The sequence below is a fragment of the Zonotrichia albicollis genome, chromosome 8 (genome assembly GCF_047830755.1).
Source record: "Zonotrichia albicollis isolate bZonAlb1 chromosome 8, bZonAlb1.hap1, whole genome shotgun sequence".
Classification (NCBI taxonomy): domain Eukaryota; kingdom Metazoa; phylum Chordata; class Aves; order Passeriformes; family Passerellidae; genus Zonotrichia; species Zonotrichia albicollis.
This window is the reverse complement of record NC_133826.1, coordinates 20,931,825-20,951,473: the sequence shown is the minus strand read 5'-3', so window position 1 is coordinate 20,951,473 and position 19,649 is coordinate 20,931,825. Positions and strand designations below refer to the sequence as shown.

Below are 19,649 nucleotides of genomic sequence, written 5' to 3'. Positions count from 1 at the left end.
TAATGTCTACTATTTGCCTAAGTGGAATAATGGCTTACTAATAATTAGGTGCTCATTTTAAGTATGCCAGGTAACTTGCAGAAACAGTAAAAGTTAAGGTGTCATTTGGGTTGAGTAATGTAAGAGCTGGTATTGCTTTGCTTATTGTTTCATCAGCACTTAGGATTAGTATTTATTCATTAATACAGAGAGTAGTAATTATGGAAGGTGATTTCTTTCATCTTTCATACAATTTAGAGGAGATCATGGATATTTGTGTTTGTTGCCACCTAAATTACAGTAGTGATCTTGCAACAAAAATAAGTCCTCTGTGGCCCTGCTGATCCTTTGTTGTTAGAATGAAGTTAATGATGACCTTCCAGCAAGAAACATGTTAAATATGGCAGCCCAGCAACCTTGGCTTTCCAGCCTGTCACTCTTATCTGTAATTATTAATATATATTCTTACAAAACTCTTACTTAAGGAAAAACTGCCTGGTTAAGTTTTGAAATTTATATATCGACTTAATGATAACAAATTTGAAAATCCCATGTTTAGTTAAAATCAGGAAAATTATTCTATAGTTTTTTTTTAAAGATAGAGGGAGAATAATTAAAAATAGCTGCGTTGTGATTAAATGCTTTCCTTTAGAAATAGAGTGCAGAAATGCTTTCCTAAAAGCCTGTAAATCTTTAATATATTTGTCATGGAGTGGGTGGTACTTCACTTGATTTCAAGTATTCTTGTAGTATCAGAGCACATTCTGAGTGCAATACACTAGCTATCCATAATGCTTAAGATGTTGGTTTTTTTGTTTTTTTTTTTAAAGAAACTGTTAAAGTTATAAGAACATAGGGTTGCAGTATCTACAGATTTATCTTCTGACTGACGATACAGGGATTGCCCCCCTCTTTGATACTCTCCTGTGGAGGATTCTTGAACTGTAGTTACTAACAGTGCTTTAGTTGTTCGCACAAGCAGACAGAAGTGAGTTGCTCCCTTAAAAAAAAATATTAAAAATCCCCAGCACAGCTGTTGTCTATGTTGCAGTCAGTATTGATATGGAAGGACTAGTGTGCATCTAGAGTTCTTGACTTGAAAATGAAACCTTCAATTGATCCAGGCTTTGCTACAGGCACCCAGAAATCGTGCCAAAACATGAAAATAAAAAGCAAAAAGTGTTGTGAGAAATCTAAAAGAATTGTGATCTTGACTCTCCTGGCCATGTTCACATCGGCTGTAGGTTTTTGGTAATAGCATTCTAAAGCAGATGAGATTATTCATATTGGTGTCTTTAATGCTAATCATTGAAATCTTTGCCTTAAACTATGAAGATAGCCTTAATATTTGAACCCTATGGAGATCTATGGGTGTGCATGTACGGGGAAGAGTCTCCATAGGCATGAAATCAACTTTGCTCCAAGAAGAAAGGGGGATAGAGATGTTTTTCCAAAGTAATTATTTTCTATTTGGTTGTACCTGGTATAGTACTAAGTACGAGTGCCTTTAGTCAAATACCTGCTGAAGACATAGTGTTTCTTTGCTTGATTGCTCTCATGGTTTTCAGATTCAGTAGATTGTCATTAAGTAAAAATTGATTCTAGCTTATGGGATTTTTTTCTGTTTGTTATTTATTTTTTAAAATGTTTTTTTCCCAGGTTTACCAAAAATGCAAGTCATTCGGAACTACAATGGAATCCCACAGCCATCAGCACAAGATGGGCCACCATTGCATATCCAGGTTGGGGACACTATTGAACTAATTAGAGGAGATGCCCACAGCTTATTTTGGCAGGTACTGGATCATTTAGCAAATGGCTATATTCTGTTTGTCCAGATATCAACTTCTTAGTGATATATTGATCTCCTATTTTTTTTTCTTTTTGAACAACAATAACAACAAAATTCTTTGTGGTTTATCCAAATAAATGCCTCATACAACTAATTTTGCTTTGAAATTGCCAGTAGTTCCTATATGATTTAAATCTTCATTCTTGCAAACTTAAAGTAAAAATCCTAGTAAATAAATCTGCAAGAACATGACATTGGTGGCAATTCTAGTGAAATTATAAGTTAAGGAGTTAAGGAGCATGTTTGCAATTCAAAAAGCAAAGTTTTTGAATTTTCAGTTCTGGTTCTGTTACACAACATAAGTAAAAGCTATGTTGACAAAACCCAGTTAGTGAATATTAAATTTATAAGGGAGAGAAATAGCTCTGCAAAACAGAGCCACACCTAAACTACTTGATGCTGCCTCAAGTTAGTTAAGGATAGGGGTTTTGATGTACATGGGAGAAGTATATTGTATTGATGGCAAAATTTGCTGTCATGTGATTCACATCACTGCTTTTGTTACTAAAATTTCTTCCTAAATGAGTACTATAAATGTTGAAAATGCTGACTTGCATTCACTTTAACAGTAAATGCATTAAAATATCTAATTTTTCTTGATTGCTCTCTTAACTGTTTGTATTATTGGATACATGGAAACAGAGCTAAACAGAACTATCAGGAGATTAATAGAACAACAAGTGGAAAATAACTGTCTTCTTGAATTGATGTTCCTGTTTTGATCTTCCTGATTTTTTTAAAGCTATTATAAGGTAATGAATATAATATAAAAACTGCCTGGTCTGTCTCATGAGTTAGGTCATACTACTTCTTGTTTGTTTTGGCTTCTGTTTTTCTGGCTACAGTTAGGATGGAATCTTCTTCAAACTCTTCAGGACGGGATCAGTGAACTCTTGCTATGTCACTGTATCATCCTGAACATTTAACTGGGGGAAGCAATAAACAATAGAAATACTTTATGTAAAAAAATATGTAAATAGGCATAACCAAATCACCTTACCCCCTCACAAAAAACCCTCCAAACCCAAAGAACCAACCAACTCCCTTCCAAACCCCCCAACCTGTTACTTAGCACACCATGGGTATTTTGCATCAGTGAAAATAAATCTTTTCGAATGACAGAGTTTGGCCTGCTTAGTTTTGTATGTAGGACTTGGTTCTGCAGGGTCTGGAGTTCTGATCTGGAGAAGCATTTAAACCTGCTCTTGACTCAGGACTGGCTAGAAGGTAATCATCTGACTAATACAATTAGTACAAGCCAAAATTACTGCTACCGCGTGGTACTGATTCTATTGCCATGTTCATACACATCTGTCAGCTCAATTTACTGGCAATTGTCTTAGAGGTTGTTTGTGATTATCATGCTAAAGAATTTAGCTAGAATCTCATTGTGTTTAACTAGCAGAAACCAGAAAGTGTGTTAGGCTTTTCCCTAGAAGCCTCAGTAATAGATTTGAATCCTAATGGAAATTGTCATCTCCATTAGCATCATTCAGGAATTTTTTTTTCTCTTGTCACAGACTGCTTAATACAGATTTTTCTGAGTCTTTTAATGACATCTACATTTTAAAATGTGTATTAAGAAAAAGCCTGCAAAATGCAATTTATATTAAAATCTTTAATTATTCAAAGGGGCTTTTAGGGTAATTTACAGCTGACCCACTAGACTAATATTACAATGGTTTTCTAAGTTGACCATTCAGAAATTCAAATGATTGTAATAGATAAGTATGTGTAGTTTAGGTAAAAATAATTCATTCTTTACAGCACATCAAATAAATAATACAGGTTACTAAGCAGTGCTTGAGCTGTAGCTCAAGTGTGGTCCAACATGTCTTGATAGACATTAATATGTTTTGTTCAGTGGCTGCTCTTACTGAGTGTGGTACCACTTGCTATTCAGGTAGGACTAGTATTGAAAATAAGTATCACTTAGATGGCAGACTGTTTCAGAGCTCTACTTAAAATTAGGTCTGTACTCAAGTGGGATTTGTGTTTCAGGAGTAAATAGAATATATAGATACAAAGGGTAACCTGTATTCAAGCAGATGATGTGAAATGGGGTAAGGCAGCTTTGCTGAACACAGGTTCAAATATGTGAGATTGTCATTTGTTTGCACAGAATTATTTTTTAAAATATCACTGGTATAAAGGACTTGTAGCTTAAATACTGCCTATGTGATTTTTCCTTCTGCTGCCTCTGCACTTCTCTGTATTTTTGGTTAATGTGGTAGCTACTGTGTGTGATAAAAAATGTATAGTGATTTACAGAGAATGGTGCACTCACTTATTGTGCTTAAGATAGTACCAGTCAAAGAATGTTTTTATTTCTTTTCATAAACCCTTGTTATTTTTTTACATTCAGCTCCACTCTGTTGAATTTTCTGAGCTCTATTTTTTGTGGTGATATTATGGTAGAATTACACATTTAGTGTTACAGAAACAAAAGGATCTGAAACCCTGAAGAACTCCTCATGTGTGCTTATGAGGGTTTTTCCCTTTAAATTTTTTTTATTTTGCAGGTATGCCATCAAAAATAAAAAAGAAATATATTTGCATGGTTTTAATGCTTATAAAGTACTCATGCTTAATCTCATTGCCAAATGTTGAGAGTATATTATATTTACAGTCAGTATATTACATTTAATAGAGGTTAAGAATTTACGTACTTTTAAAAAATCAGTTAAATTAAAACATTTGTTTGCCTAAATACACATTTTGATGCCTTCATTTTATGAATCTGTGTTCAGGATTTTAGGTATGCGCTCTCTTCTACTCTGAAATGTGTCTTCACTGCCAAATATTACTACTAGGAATGAAAAGATGTTTTAAGGTGGTCTTCAGGAGAGCTTGGTTGGTGTTGAACTGTGTGTGAGCTGCTGATGCATGGATTTGTGATACTTTTGGTGCTTAGAACCTGGAGTAAATTGGTGGTGCTGCCACTCTGGGAGGGCAGCCCTTGTGGTGCAGCAGAGGCTCAGTTTAGGCCGTGCTGGATGCATTTCTGCCCCTGCTCTCCCCGTTGTTGTGTGGATGCATCTCCAGCATGTCAGTGCATCACAGCCACGGAGTCATCTTCAATTCTGCTGGCGTTCCCCTGCCCAGTCGGTTTCCACTGACGTGCATCCCTTATGGAAGTGTTTAACTCTTGGATCACGAGCTCTGAATCCCACTGGAGTTTGGTCTCTCAGGTGCTGCAACCACTGCTGCACAGTGGTGTAGTCATTGTGGGGATCTGCAAGGTTGCAGGTGGCAGCTTTCTGTAGAATGCCGGCTGAGGAGGAAATAACCTGAAAGGAGATAATTAACATATATGAAGATATCAGACACTGGCAGACATTGACAGAACTGGGAATCACATCACAGTCTCTGAGCTCCCTTCTTGCCTCTTATCTCTCAGAGCTTTCAGATCTATCAGTTATAATTACTACTTAATTATATTAAAACCTGAACCAAACAACAACAAAACCCACAGAAATATTGAGCAACACTTTATTAGAACAGTATTTTATTTTAAAAACTCTTGTCTTTAAAATTTATTGTCCTAAATCCCTGGGCGTGCATTATTATTTACTGTTAATCCCAATTATGTCTCAAAAATTGATTTTTTTTTTTTTTTAGGGAAGAAATCTAACAACAGGAGAGCTTGGATTCTTCCCAAGTGATGCAGTAAAACCTTGCCCATGTGTAAGTACAATTATTTAGTTGTTTGCCACCTTACAGGAAAACTGCCCAGTTCATTAGTTCATCAAGATAAAATTAATCTTACAAAAATAATATTGTTTCTAGTTCCTTGCTGCTTTCATGATGCGTTCAGTATTGCTTAAAGTAGAGAGTTCTTATACTTTTGGTTATTGGGTGTAAGTAGGACATGTCAAGAAAACAAGTTTGATAAGCAGGTTTCACTTTTGGGAATATTAATAAATTGAACTGTCTGAAGAGTTTTCAGAGTGTAGATCAAATATATTTTATGTGGAAGTGCACTTTCTTTATTCCCCAGCAGGAAGGTGAGAGTGCTGTGGCTCCAATCTATTCCCCAGTCACTTTGCGTTAGAGAGAGGGATTACAGCCTAGGTAGTAGGTTTAAAAATTGTAAAACTAATATAAAACTTTGAATTCTGACTACTTGATAAATGTTATTTTTTTCTTTATGCTCTTACCTGTCTTTACTTCACACAAGAATCTTCTCAATCTAGAAAAATTTGTGAAAGTAATAAGAAAAATAATTTTATAATATGTACTTAAGAGTTTTATGTACAGATGTGATGATATATTAATATACAATACACTTATTCCTTCTATGCCCTCTGTGACACTGTGCATCAGATTACTGCCTTTCTTTGTTGAGGTTAATTGATAAAAACCCATAAACACTGTAATGATTCCTAGTCTTTACTTTGCTTTAAGGTAGTTTCACTTACTTGACCCTGATTCTCAACAGTTTGATTTACTAATAAAATTGCTTTTGTTTCAGCAATCAAGGTATGCCACTTCAATGGCTTTTATAAGTAGCTGGGGTCAGCTTAGTAGCTGCATTTTGCTATGTCTTTGGGGCTTACTGTGCCTTAGTTTCCAGACCAAGTATACATGACATCCTAAAGAGTCTAAGTGTGTTAAAATACCATAAGACATCTTTAATACCCGATAATTCCAGGATTTTGTTTGAAGAGGAATGCACAGACTGTTTATAGGTACAAGTGTTTTTAGTTTGGGTGAGAGGACAAAATCTGAAATAAAGATGAAATTGTTGTGTGAATTTAGCTTTCATCCCTCCACCCTTTGCTTATTGTTAAATTTGTGAATTTCCCACCCCTTGCTTATTGTTCAAGGGTGGATTTCCCATTCCATGGTGTTACTGTTAGTGACCCCAGCAGTCATTGTGTAGTCATTGACCTCAACTGTAGCAGCACTTTTAGGAATCACCAATATACTTTAAAAGCACTGGCAGTGTAATAGAAAAATGCTGCTGGGGTGTTCTGTAGGTATCTTTCTAATGGTAAAGCTTTCTGCTAAATTTAAAATATACTATTTAGAGGAATATTGAAAATAACACAGTTTTACAGAAAGAATAAATACTATTCATGTAATGTTACCAACTGGTGTCATGATCAGAACAAAAAGATAAATTGATGCTTCACCACTGTTAACTTGGAAGGATGAAATATAAACATCTTATTATGATAAATGATGCAGTTAAAGATACTGAAACATCAATCAGGTTTTAAACATGCTATAACTTTTACTGTTATTATTAAGTCTAACCATCTTTACAACCATCTGATATAAAAATGCCCAGAAACAGCATAAAATCCATATATCAGAAGACTTTAGGAATGAATATTGAATGAAAAACTGCTGAGCTCCAGAATATCTATATTCCAGACTTTTCACAGATGTCCCTATAAACAATTTTTTCCCTTTAAAGTAAGTAGTATATGTCAGCAGACATTTTATGCCCTATATGAGTAATATCTGTTTCTTCCTAGCTTTCTTCCATTTTTCTAGTTTCTGTAGAGGTATTGAATACATAGCACAGTAGGAGCCAAGAGCTCCTGGAAAAACATTTGATTTTATCCTCTTTATACCAATGAACAACACTTGTTATAGGAATATATTTGTCCATTCAAAATTTACAAAAGCAACTACTCATCTGTCATTTAACTTCTCTGGAGGATGGACTTAAACAGTCTTTGGATTTTATATCCTTTGCAGTTTATTAGCACTGCTAGAAATATTGAAACAAATTTGAAATATTTAAGGATATCTTGCAACATGAAAAAAACGTGTAAAAACTTTGTAATTTTTTAAATGGTGGCCTTGAAGTGTGTCATCAGGTTGATCCACTGAAACATGTCTCTTAGGAATTGTCAGCATTTACACAGTCCATTTTCTGCCAGGTCTCCCTGTTAGGGGCAGAGCTGCCTGAGCAGCACCACCAGTACCTGCAGGGATGGGCAAGGCCGGTGCTGGTGCCGGGGTGAGCCCGGGCTCTCTGGGTGCCCTGCATCCTGAGGGGCTCATGGGCTGCCAGCGCTGCAGGGGCTGCTCAGACAGGAACCTTTTGTCTGCTCTCTGGGAATAATACACGTTTCCTTTTGCTCTCTCAAGAGCTTGACTAAGTGACTGTTTATTACCTGTTAAGATTTACTGCTGCACAAGCCAAACACGTGAGCCTGGTTTTTTCACAGAGAGCTTTAATGTCTTCCAGAGTGAAGTTTATTTCAAGGTCAAGTCTAGAGACTTGATAGAGATCTTGGTTGATACCTGAGGTCAAGACAGTGGGAATTGTAATTGATTGCAATTCAATCAATTTAAGTTTAGAGGCCTTTGTAATAATATTTTCCTGACTTGATTTGTTTTTGGAAGTCTCTTTTGGTGACATTCCATATATCATGAATAAAAAAATTTTGAGAAGAATGTTGCTGTAGAGTCCAGAAAATAAAACATCCGTTGGTTTTACTTGAAGGGAGAAAACAAAACATGTTTGCTTACCTAAAAATATGTGACCTTAAGTTATAAGTGTGTGCGATTTGTGTTAACATTTCACTAAAATCGATTTTTCAGCACTGTGCATTTTCACACATTGTTTTAGAAGAGTAGGGGAATACTGAGTTTTCACACTCTAATGGGAGATGATACTGTGCCTCTTGTGCATGAATAATCATTATCTATACATAAGTTTGTGTACATGTAACATACATTTTGCAAGCTGATTGCAGTTTAATTTTTAAATTTAATTTCAGAATCAAATGTCATATTTAGCAAGATACAGTTCAACAGCTGCCCAAGTCAAATACAAAGGAGTGGATGATGTCATGGGATAGAAGTTGTGGAATATCCTCAGGTCTCTCTGAAGATTATAGAGCATACTTCCCAGTGGCCAGTCCAAGGCCACACAGTCCTGAATACATGACATGAGTTTTATACATTACTGTAAATTGATTACATGTTTTAGTGTACTTTTCTACAATACAGAGCACTGAGCTATTTTGTGTATGAAATTTGAATATAGGCACTGTCAGAAAAGCTTTGTTTGAAATGTTCTGTGAAGTAAACCTACCCAAAACAAACTGTCACACAAGAAAAGAACTTAAAATATTCTGTAGTACTTTCAGAATGATACAGAATATCTGTCCTTTATTTTAACTTCCTTTAAAGAAAATAGACTTGTGGACAAATCAGATCACCTGGATATTGATAGCTAAATCAATCTATTATCTGGTTTTCAGGAAAAAGATCTTGATCCTCATTTTCTGTATCTTTTGATATCCTAGGTTCCTAAGCCAGTAGACTACTCTTCTCAACTGTGGTAAGTCTCTTTTTTTACAAGAATCTCTGAAAGAAGCAGTCACAGAAAGCAACTGTGTTTACTACAATTTAAATTATATTGGTTTAACCTTTCTAGGCTTCAGAAGAAGACATTATGTAATAGTTTGGGAAAGCAATACCATGCATTGCCTAAAAGCATTTCTGGTATAATGATTTTGATGTTTTGTTTACATGTCTGTGGCTGCACAGCCTTAGTCCCAGAGGTCTGAAATAGAACAATAAGAGATGGTTATAATATGAGGCGTGGAAGTTTATCTTACATGTTGAGTGAATAATGGAAGGAATAATATTAAATACATCTTGTATCATGAATAATTCTGCATTTCCTTAAAAACCCCCACCAACATTGAAACTGTAGAGATACAGGTGGCACCTGGAGATCTGGTTTAGGGGTGTCTATGGTGGTGCAAGGTTGGACTAGATGAATCTTGAAGGTCTCCTCCAACCTTGATGATGCTTTGAAAAAATGTTGTGTCAAAACTGCAACCACTGCTGCTCTGGGGTTTATGAAGTGTGTGAACTCTTTCCCACAACTCAGAAAGGACATGGTGGTTCTGAGAGAGCAGAGTAAGCATCACTTGTGTTCTTTCACTGATTTTATGCCTTGCCATTTTGACATGAGTTCTGACTTCCTCTTAACTTGCTAAAAGTGAAATTAGGATCACACCCAAACAAATAGTTATTATTTTACTTAAAGCTCCTTTCTAATTGGTTGTGATGTATTGGTGTGAAATTTTACATAGTGGTGGGCTGTGGTGGTGACAGCCTTTGTAAAATTATAAGATAAGCATAATTTCTGTGGAAGCCAGGTCACTTTCCCCAATTAACAGTTTAACCTGTGGTTTTGCAAATGAGTGTCTGCTGACAGCGTCTCATGATGTCCTACACAAACCACAAGGCAGAGCAAGGGCACAAATCTGCTCATGCAGCCAGGCTGCAGAGCCAGCGATTTATTTGTCTTAGCTTTCAACACTTAGCATCGGCTTTTTCAAATTTAGATGGGTTTGGCTTATTTATTTTTTTTCCTCGGGATGTTGGGTATACCCATTGCACTTGAGCCTTTAGAGGTTATGCGTAATTATGAAATGAAATAAAATCCTGTCTTGTGTAAGTACCAAATTTTCAATTAGGTCTTTTGTTGACCGGATCTACCTCTGGTGGCTGCTTCTCCATTTTGTTGCAATAAATTTCTCTAGAACTCAGGTTCAAGGTTCTGGACCACAGTTGGATTGCTTCTCTTGCAGCATATATTGCAGATAGACCAGCTGGTTTTATGAACTTTTCAAGCCAGTAGTCATTTGGTTAATGCTTGGGCTCGAGCACTTTCCTTAGCAGATATTCTATTCAAAATCAATAAAAGTACTTTTTCTAATTAGGAATTCCACAGCCCCCAGCATGATTTTTTCATGTTTTATTCCTCATTCAGAAATCTGGAAGTGGTATTCAGTTGCGATGGATATATTCTTGGCCCTCATGATATGTAGAATATTTTCATTCTCTATTGCATATTTAATACGCCTTTGGAGCTTTGAAAAAAATCATAGGCAATTTTTATTTTCCTTGTTACAGGTTTGCAGGAGCAATGGAACGATTGCAGGCAGAAAGTGAACTGATCAACAGAGTAAACAGCACTTACCTGGTGCGGCACAGGACCAAAGAATCAGGAGAATATGCAATTAGCATTAAGTAAGTGGAATTCGATTAAGAATGCCCCAAGAAAGTTTTCCTGTTCTCATTTTTGTCTAGATAGTATTTGAAATAAATATGGGAAACAAGCCACTGTTTTCATTATATAATTATGTGCAGCCTTGAAGAGAGTCAGTGTAGGAAAACTGAAGTTGCTGTCAAAAATACCCAGGATTTATGGGAGGAGAGAAGCAATGGTTTTGGAATGCTGATGTAGCAAGTTGGGGGTACAAAAATAAAGCTTGAGTATGTTGGAGAAGAGTAAGCAGTACAGTGAGATCTGTTCAATTGACTTTGGTGAGAACTCAAAGCCCTTTGCATCTCAGACTGTTCAGTAAAATGTGGGTTTGTACATTTTGTGGGGGCAAATAATTTTTTGCCTTCATGTTGTTGATCAATATGAATATAAAAGCAGGAAGTACATGGGAATTCCCAATTAGAATAAGCAGTTAGCTGTGACTTTTTTTTTCTGATGACAGATTACTTCTTTAGCTGTACTTTAATAAATATGTTTGGTTGATTAGATGTCAACTTTGTTTTGGCACAGATATACATTTTGTCTTAAGAATTTATGTGTGTGGTGTTCTAGGGGCATGCCCTCAGGTAATTATTGATTGTGTCTGATTAAAAACACATTTATATTCATAAGTCATTCATTGCCCACAGGTACAATAACGAAGTGAAACACATCAAGATTTTAACAAGAGATGGCTTTTTCCACATTGCAGAAAATAGAAAATTTAAAAATTTAATGGTAAGCATTGATTAGCTTTTTAACATTGTGAGATTTTCTCTGTAGCTGTTTCTGTCAGAGAGAACTACTTTAGTTTATGAAATTCCATAAAGCTATGTGAGTGAAAGATTTCAATTGTGTCCACTCCTGCTAATAGGATAATTTTTTATGTTTATGGTTTTAGCTCTAAGTGATAATTTTATGTACTTAAGACTACATATTTATTGTTAGGACTGGACTGTGTCCCTTGTAGTGAAGGGGAAAAGAGGAGGAATTTGAATCCCATCCATCAACCCACTCTGGAGTTAGGCTGAATCTGGAAAGAAGAATTTGATATCTTTGGAAATCTTGGTTTTTAGGAATCAATTGGATTAAAATTTATGCAGCAGCCTTCCTGAATGCATAATCAAGTATGTGAAAATGCTAAATTAAAATGAAGGACAATACAAAACAAGAGCAGGGAGAAGCCTTAAAACCAGGAAGCCTTGGAAATTATTTTAGTTTAACCACTGATACTCTTGTAAAACTAATACTCTGTAAAACAAGAGCATCCTAGAAGTGGGGAGAGATTCAATGATAATCTGTAAGTGCTCATTAGAACAGCAAGAACATAAATTTCTTGATGAAGAATGCACCAGGCTGTTTTTGCACTCTTGTCTTCATTTCACACTTAGAAGCCAGTGAGTTGTGTAGTTTTAGGGCTGGGGACTGTGAGATCTTTTCATTGTTCAGCAGTTGTTTAGCAGTAGCATTGTTTAGCTATTGTTTAGCAGTTGAAATGATGATGTTGCTCACATAGACAAGGAAGGTGGCTGCTTAATCTGTGAACCCTGCAAATGATTCATTGGAAATGGATCGTGGCAAAACAGGGCAGCTGGCGACCTGCCACACTGCCAGGTTTCTTCTAATGGCAGTGGTGCAGTTTAATGCACTGCTGCAGGCTCCAAAGTAGAGCAGAAATATAAATAAATGACCAAGTTGGATGGAAAATGAGCAAATAGAATATGCATTGCATTGCAGAGTTAGGTGGACAGAAGAAATTTCTGGTATAAGGACCTCACTGCTACCTACTTAGCCTTGCTGACATTCAAGTAGGAAAGAATTATTTTATAATACAGATTTAGGGTATTATGAATTCTGCCCTTGAGAGTTAAATACACAAGTGGTGTGGTGTTTGTACATGCTGTGGAACAACTGCTTTGTTCTGGATAGATGTAAGAGAAAAAGTAAGAGTGTCTTAAAGAAAAGAGGAACAAAAGTAGATTGAGTAGAAGTGGGAGCAGAAGAGAGACAAAGGCAGCATGCATGAAAATGTTAAGTAGTGATCTGCAGTGACACAGCATTTTGTACTGCTCTGGAGGGGAAAAAAGTAGAAGAATTCTTGTGTCTAGTTTTCCTAGTACATTTGAAAAACTTCCTCCAGAGTAATTAAAATGTGCTGAGTGTGTAGAGCAGGGTGCAGTGGAAGGTCAGTTTGGCTGCTGCTGTGAATCAGGGAGATGTGACAGGCTCCTGAGCACCCCATCCATGCTGGCACGGACTGCTTAACTCACTCGTCTGTTTGTAAGCTTGCTCCTGTGATCTGTGCAACTCATGTTTTAGAGGCCAGTTGTCAGTCAACCATTTTCATGGAAGAATGGAATTAAAACCTAAGCTTTAAAAGTAACTCTGTGACATGAAATGATTTTTTTCTTTTTCCTCAGTTTAAAACCAATTTACTTATTTTGCCTACGAACAACATGTGTCCATTTGGAATTCTAATTACTTTTACCAAACAAAACAATCCTTACAGACTTACACTGTGCAGAAAGATAACAAAAGTTTCATACTAATTATATTCCATTTATCCAGATATCCTACTTTGAATGCTACTTACTTACAAATCACACACAGTATTGTCATGCTAATTTGAATGTCTGGATATTCAGTGATGATATGAGAGTAAATTTCATTGCTGCCATTCCAGTTTGTGTGATGTGCTGACACGAAACAGCAAAGCCCAAAGAGTTCTTAGTATCACTGATGTAGGCTATTATAGGCTAAGCATTTTCGTAGCTTTTTGTGGTGCTGGATATTGTTTTGTTTTTGGTTTGTTTCCTGATTTTTTGGTTGAGTTTTTTTTTTTTCATAGAATAAAATGATTAGACACAGTATAATCTCCTAATTTTAGGCTTGGCTTGGTCAACTCTGATTTTGCAAGTCTAAATGTAAATAAGTGGAATGAATTGAAGGGTTTATAGTAAATAGATTGCTTTGTGCTTGCATTTCTGAAGACTGAAATCCCACATTGGAATGGATCAATTGAAGTACATTTCCTTTGAATTGTCCAATCACTTTTAATCTTATTCTAGCTCCATGTACAAATGATGTGGTCTTGAGATTTCTAGGGCTAGTTCAAATGCAGCAGACAATGGCTGGGGTTGAAGATTTCAAACAGAGCGTGAGCTGTCAGAATCTTGATGGGTGTTGCCTTCTTTAGAGTAGGAATTTGAGTCACTTGTCTTCTTGGTTACATAAACTATTTCAGCTATTGTTTCATATTTACATATATGAATTTTTGCATATATATGTAAAATACTCCTATGTGTACCTATGAATGGTTATATAGATGCGCACACACAGAGACAATGAAATGTTTGGATTGGGTACCATGAGAATGTCAAACACTGGATTTTTCAGTCAGTGTGCACTGACACCCCCCAAGCCTGCCCTGCCTTGGAAGTTTTACATCATCTGAATATCTGCGCATTAAGTTGCTGTTAATTTATAAGGCTTGTGCTTTATTTCAGATCTGCGTTCTTACAAATGCTTGTGTAGATAAACATAATTTATTATAGCAAAAGAGATTTGAGAAAACAGGGACATGTACCATTCCATCCATAGCAAGCAGCTGACCTTGCCTTCTGCCTGACTCCAGAAAAGCAAAGCCATCTTCAGCCGGACTTAAAGGAGCAGCAAATGTTGACTCTGACAAAAAGATTTTACTTAGCTGATTTTTGGGGTGCCTTTTTTGGTTTGTTTTGTTTAAATTTTTTAAGTGCCAATATAAAAGCCGGTACTTTATATTTAAAAAAAAAATAACCATTTTCTATGGGATGTATTGTAAAATAAGGTTATTGGTATAATGAAGCTGTCATTGTCAGAATGCTGAATGGTGTGTGATTTCAATTTCCAATGCAAGTGTTTTTCCTTTCTGAAAGGAACTTGTAGAATACTACAAGCACCACTCTCTCAAAGAAGGTTTTCGAAGTTTGGATACTACTCTTCAATTTCCATACAAAGAATTGGAAAACTCAGTGGGACAGAGGAGTAACAGAACAGGTGGCAATGGTGAGGATTATAAATTTTTGTGGATTACTTTCTGTCATGTATATGTGTGTATGTGTATATATATATTAAAAGGACAAGGTCCTTGAAGCATTTTCATCTTCCATTTTTGACATATAACCAATTACTATGGCAATGCTTTTAGCTAGGATTTTTGGAAGCTAAGCAGATTTGGATCTGCCAGGAAATTTATAAACATGTCTAGCAAGCTTGTCTTGCTGCCAAACTTAAAATCTCCCCGATATTCAAAAATTCTATTAGACATACTGGTGAGAGATTAAACTGCATGTTGCCTAGTTTCTTAAGAAATTTGCATATGTGCAGCTACAAGTGTTAATATCTGTGACAATTTCTAATCCTTAAAAAGAGATTTAAATAAATCAGTCTTGTAGCATAGCCCTATGAAGTAGCACCTCAGTAATATCAAATAATTGTGTAAAAAATTAGATTTACTCTATCATAATTATTTTTATGCATGTTTTTAAACATGGAATGTTCCTTAGGGTTCCTTTACTAAGCTTCAAAAGTTCATGAACTTTTATATATATATATATATATATATATATATACACATGTCCAATATAAATAGCAGTTAAAAAGTTGTGAGGTTTGGAGATAAACTGAGAAGCCTTGCAATGCATATGCTGTCTTTTATTTAAGCTATTAAAATTTAAGTGGAAGTTAGCATGGTTTTTAGGACATGGACAGGTTCAATGTTACTGATAAAACCTACTACATGGCTGGCCTCTGAAAAATATATAATGTTTCTGTCAAAGAGCAAATATTAGATTTGCTGTTCTGCAGTCATTGGCCGCATCTTTTTACTGTAAGAAATAAGAGGAATATAAAAATGAATGGGGATTTTAACAATATGAAGACTGCTGTAAAAGCCCAAAAAAGCCCAGTCTAGTCTGTGTGATGATGGTGGTGGCTTTGTTACTTTCATTTGCTGTTTTTGTGAGCTTTTGTTTACTTGCTTGCCTCTGTTCCGTAAGATTTCTGTAACTTTGGAGGCTTTCTTCCTCTCTTAGTTAAAGTGAAGATAATTTAGGACAAATGAATGTGAGAAACCAGCATGTCCCTGGCATTTCATTCACTGTCTCTACCTCCCAGTTCATCTTCTTTCCATTTCTGTTCTCCTTCACTGCTTCCCAGGACTTCTGTCTATTGTCTCCTCTCTGTGGTGTTCATGTCCATTCCTGGTGAATTTCTCTGCCCTGTCCCTTTAGCTCATGATCTCCTGGTACTCCTCTCTTGATTTACTTTGCTTTTTTTTTAGTTGTTATTGACTCTGAGCTGAATCAGATTGTTTTCTGTTTTTTCCTTAGGCCAGTTAGAATGTATCTCAGTTTGAATGTATCTATTCTGTCCACCAACTTCTTACTCTGCAAGAGCTCAATCCTTTCCTACTTTACAGGACACAAGATTTATGGTAGATCCTCATTAACTTCGGTCATCGTACAAAAGAAAACATCTTTTACAAGATCTTTTGGGCAGTGTGTGGGAGAGCAAGAGAAATGACTGAGGGATGCTCTCATTGTAGTCCAGGGGATGAGGAAGGGCATCTCTGCTGCAGTAACCATCAGCCCTTTGCTGCTGCAGACTGTGCTGGTGGAAACTGCAGGTTTTGTCCTAGACCAAACTGACCTGAAAAACCTTTCGATTCCTAAACTCATGTAAAATCGAATAGATTTCCATAATTCTGCTGCTTTATCTAGACTGACTCTGAATGACATGTCCTTTAATGTATTGGACAGTCAAGTGTGTCCCCATGAGTGTGGTGATTTATTTGTTGTTTTGTTTTGTTTGTTTAACCAAAATGATCATGATTATCAGTCCATCTCTGGGTCACTCTGCTTGGTTTTTAAGCTGTCTTCTTCATTTTACCAAGCTGATGTAAGAAAAGCCTTATATTTATGCTGTGTGAACCCTGCTGGGCTGGATTTAGAAAGAATTTGGGAAACTTGAGGCTGCAGTTTGGTTTAGTAGAGGAAGCAAATAAGTCCCATGGGGCAGCAGTTGGACATGGAGGTTACTGACAGCCCTCAGCGAGGAACATCTCACAGCTGATTTTTTGGATCTCTTCCCATGTAATCCAAGTGCAAGAAAAAATGTTGGAAGGAAGCTAGACAAAGTAGATGAGGAGAGAGGGGGCACTTCTCTGTATTTTTTCCATTTTGCAGCTACTCAGCATGGGGCTGAAGGTAGTGAATACAATGGGCTTTGACAATTTGAAGCTAATTTAGAGAAGGATTTGGGTTTAATGCAGTATTTTTCTCTATACTATTCACATACCTAGATTTTTTAATGAAGCCATCTTTTGAAAAGACATCAGCATTTTTTTCAAAACAGTGGATCTTTAGGATATATAACTGACAGAATAAGTAGGAAAAGTATTTCTAAAAAACATTAGTTGAACCACAGCAGACTTTGACAGAGTTTTATAATTTTCTGCTGCCAAGGTCTTTGAGCTGCTGTGAAATTGGATGGCAATACTGAATTGACTTTACTTCCCAGAAAAGAGTGAGAAAGATGTATGTTAATTTATTTTTGGTATTTGTTATGTTGTCATTTAGCCATATGGGAAAAGAAAATCAACTGGTATTTCATTTAACTTGTGATTTCTAATATGAATCATAATAAGTCACTTTGTAACTTCTTAAACTTTCTTAAATCAGGGAATTTGATTCTTGCTTCAGCATCTACTTGATTTTTAGAATAATGTTTTAGAACATTAATAAAAATCTCCTAGTGGGATAGTTATTTTGCCTTTTCCAGTTTTTGGCTTCCCACTTGGGTTAGAACTTTGCTTTCAGTCTCCTTGTCTTGCAGATGTCCCCCGTGTTGTTCTCATATTCATTGTACGCTTCTTTTAATGTGGTTGTACAAGCTGTCAGATGTTTACTTCTGTCAATATAGAACTTCAAGTTAATTGGGAAGATTTTTTGGGAAATGGTATGTTCTTTGTTAGTTTTTCAGTCTTAGGCTTTTCTAGACGCACACAGTTTGATCAAGTTTTGTTTTGCTACACAGAAAAATATTAATTCTTACATTAGATTATAGGAATGATCAACCAGTTAATGAAGTAAAGGCAAAAAAAGGGAAGAAAAAAAGGGAAAGAAAAGGGAAGAAAAGTGGAGTAAAATAGCGGCACTTTATTCTGATTTGCTGATGCAGAGCACAATCATATAGAGAAATTTCAATCTTTATGAAATTTAAATTTTAATGTAACCTAAATCATGAAGCCAAGTCCTACCTGAGGGATATTTTTCTTTGTCAGTTAACTAGGAGTAGGTATATTAACATCTTACTTATGCTTAATGTATTAACTGCCTGCTGTTGCTTAATGCATTAACTGTGTAAAGGTATCTGTTAGTAAAGTAAAACAAAGCAAGTATCATCCCAACCCTTAGGGAATCAAAAGAATTCAGCCTTTCTGCTTAGAAGACAACACCAACACCCTATAATCAAAACAGATCAGTTACGTGTAGAAATCTAGTAGGATTTCCTTGCCCACATTTACTTGTTCAGAGTTTGACACATAAAACCAACCCTCCAGCTGTATCAGAGAGAAAAATCAGGATAAAGCCTGCTCAGTTAAGGACCAGCCATCCCCCGTACAGCACAGTGTGTTCCTGTGGGCTGCTGTACTGCTCTGCCATTGTGCTTCTGGAGAAGTAAAGGCAGGTGTTTGCCTCTAAGAATGAACACTGCTTTCGAGTCAAGTGGCCCTCTTGGTTTGTGTAGCACAATTCCCCACAGAGCTGTTCCTTGGGGTTGCTGTCTCCAGTATAAAGGAACCGCTCATTCATCCCAGATACTCCCTTCAGTGTTAGAGGTGGAGAAAGCATCATCACTGGGAAGGATCAGAAGGGAGTTTCTAGAGAGTAAGAGGCCATGGAGCATGATTTTCTTGTCCTATGAGACACTAACCTAAAATGCTGTTGGTTTGCCTTGTGGAATATTTTTTTATTTCTAAACCCAAGGTTTATGAATTTTAAAATACATTATCAGTTCTGTTTATTTTATTCATGCTTGTAGTTTCCTTGTCACAAATGTATCTATTGTCATCCAGGTGAGATGCACAAAACCGTACCATTACCTCCACCATGGATTCTTGCATAAAATTATTCTAGTCATCATTCCTGCAAGTACCATTTTGAAGCCAAATCACTGTGTTTCATGTGTAGTCAGGAGAATAAATTCAGAGAAATAGCTGTAAGTGATAAATATAACCCTGTTACTTTTGGAAGGAGAATTCTTGTTCAGTAATTACAGATATTATTAGCTATAATTTAGAGGCTGCATTATCATTTATCCAGTTGAGATGGATGTTCCTTTCCAAATCACAGCTGGGAGCAAAGATCCCAACTTCATTAGACATATACACTATATATCTTTACTGCCTCTTCCAAAGAGGGACAAAATGTGAGAACAGGTCAATAAACTGTAGTTTCACTTGAAGCAATTCTAGTTAATTTAATCTAATTTTTGCATTTAAAAGTGCCCTGGTTTTATTGACAACAGAGTAGGAGCACCTGTGGCTTTCACCCAGGGAAGCTGCTACAGGGGCTTAGGATGATGTGCTGGTATTGCCTAGGCCAAGCTCTTTTTGCTTGCTCAAGGGGTTTATTGCAAGTTGGGGAAGCTGCAAATATGAGCAGTTCTGTTTGGGCCTTAAAGGATGTAGTTTAGCTGTGGAATTCCTACTGATGTTAATGATTTACAGGGCAGAACGCATGC

At 36.3% G+C, this 19,649-nt stretch overlaps 1 protein-coding gene across 2 annotated transcripts in view; it reads left to right on the top strand.

Annotated features, from left to right (window-relative positions):
- The window catches only part of VAV3 (vav guanine nucleotide exchange factor 3), a 148,976-nt gene that overhangs the window by 119,712 nt on the left and 9,615 nt on the right, over nucleotides 1–19,649 (top strand). For both annotated transcript variants that reach the window (XM_074546198.1, XM_074546197.1), the window contains exons 20-25: nucleotides 1,639–1,775; nucleotides 5,453–5,518; nucleotides 9,106–9,140; nucleotides 10,730–10,846; nucleotides 11,513–11,600; nucleotides 14,780–14,909. In XM_074546198.1, coding sequence (XP_074402299.1) covers nucleotides 1,639–1,775; nucleotides 5,453–5,518; nucleotides 9,106–9,140; nucleotides 10,730–10,846; nucleotides 11,513–11,600; nucleotides 14,780–14,909 — 573 coding nt within the window. The remainder of the gene's footprint in view (nucleotides 1–1,638; nucleotides 1,776–5,452; nucleotides 5,519–9,105; nucleotides 9,141–10,729; nucleotides 10,847–11,512; nucleotides 11,601–14,779; nucleotides 14,910–19,649) is intronic.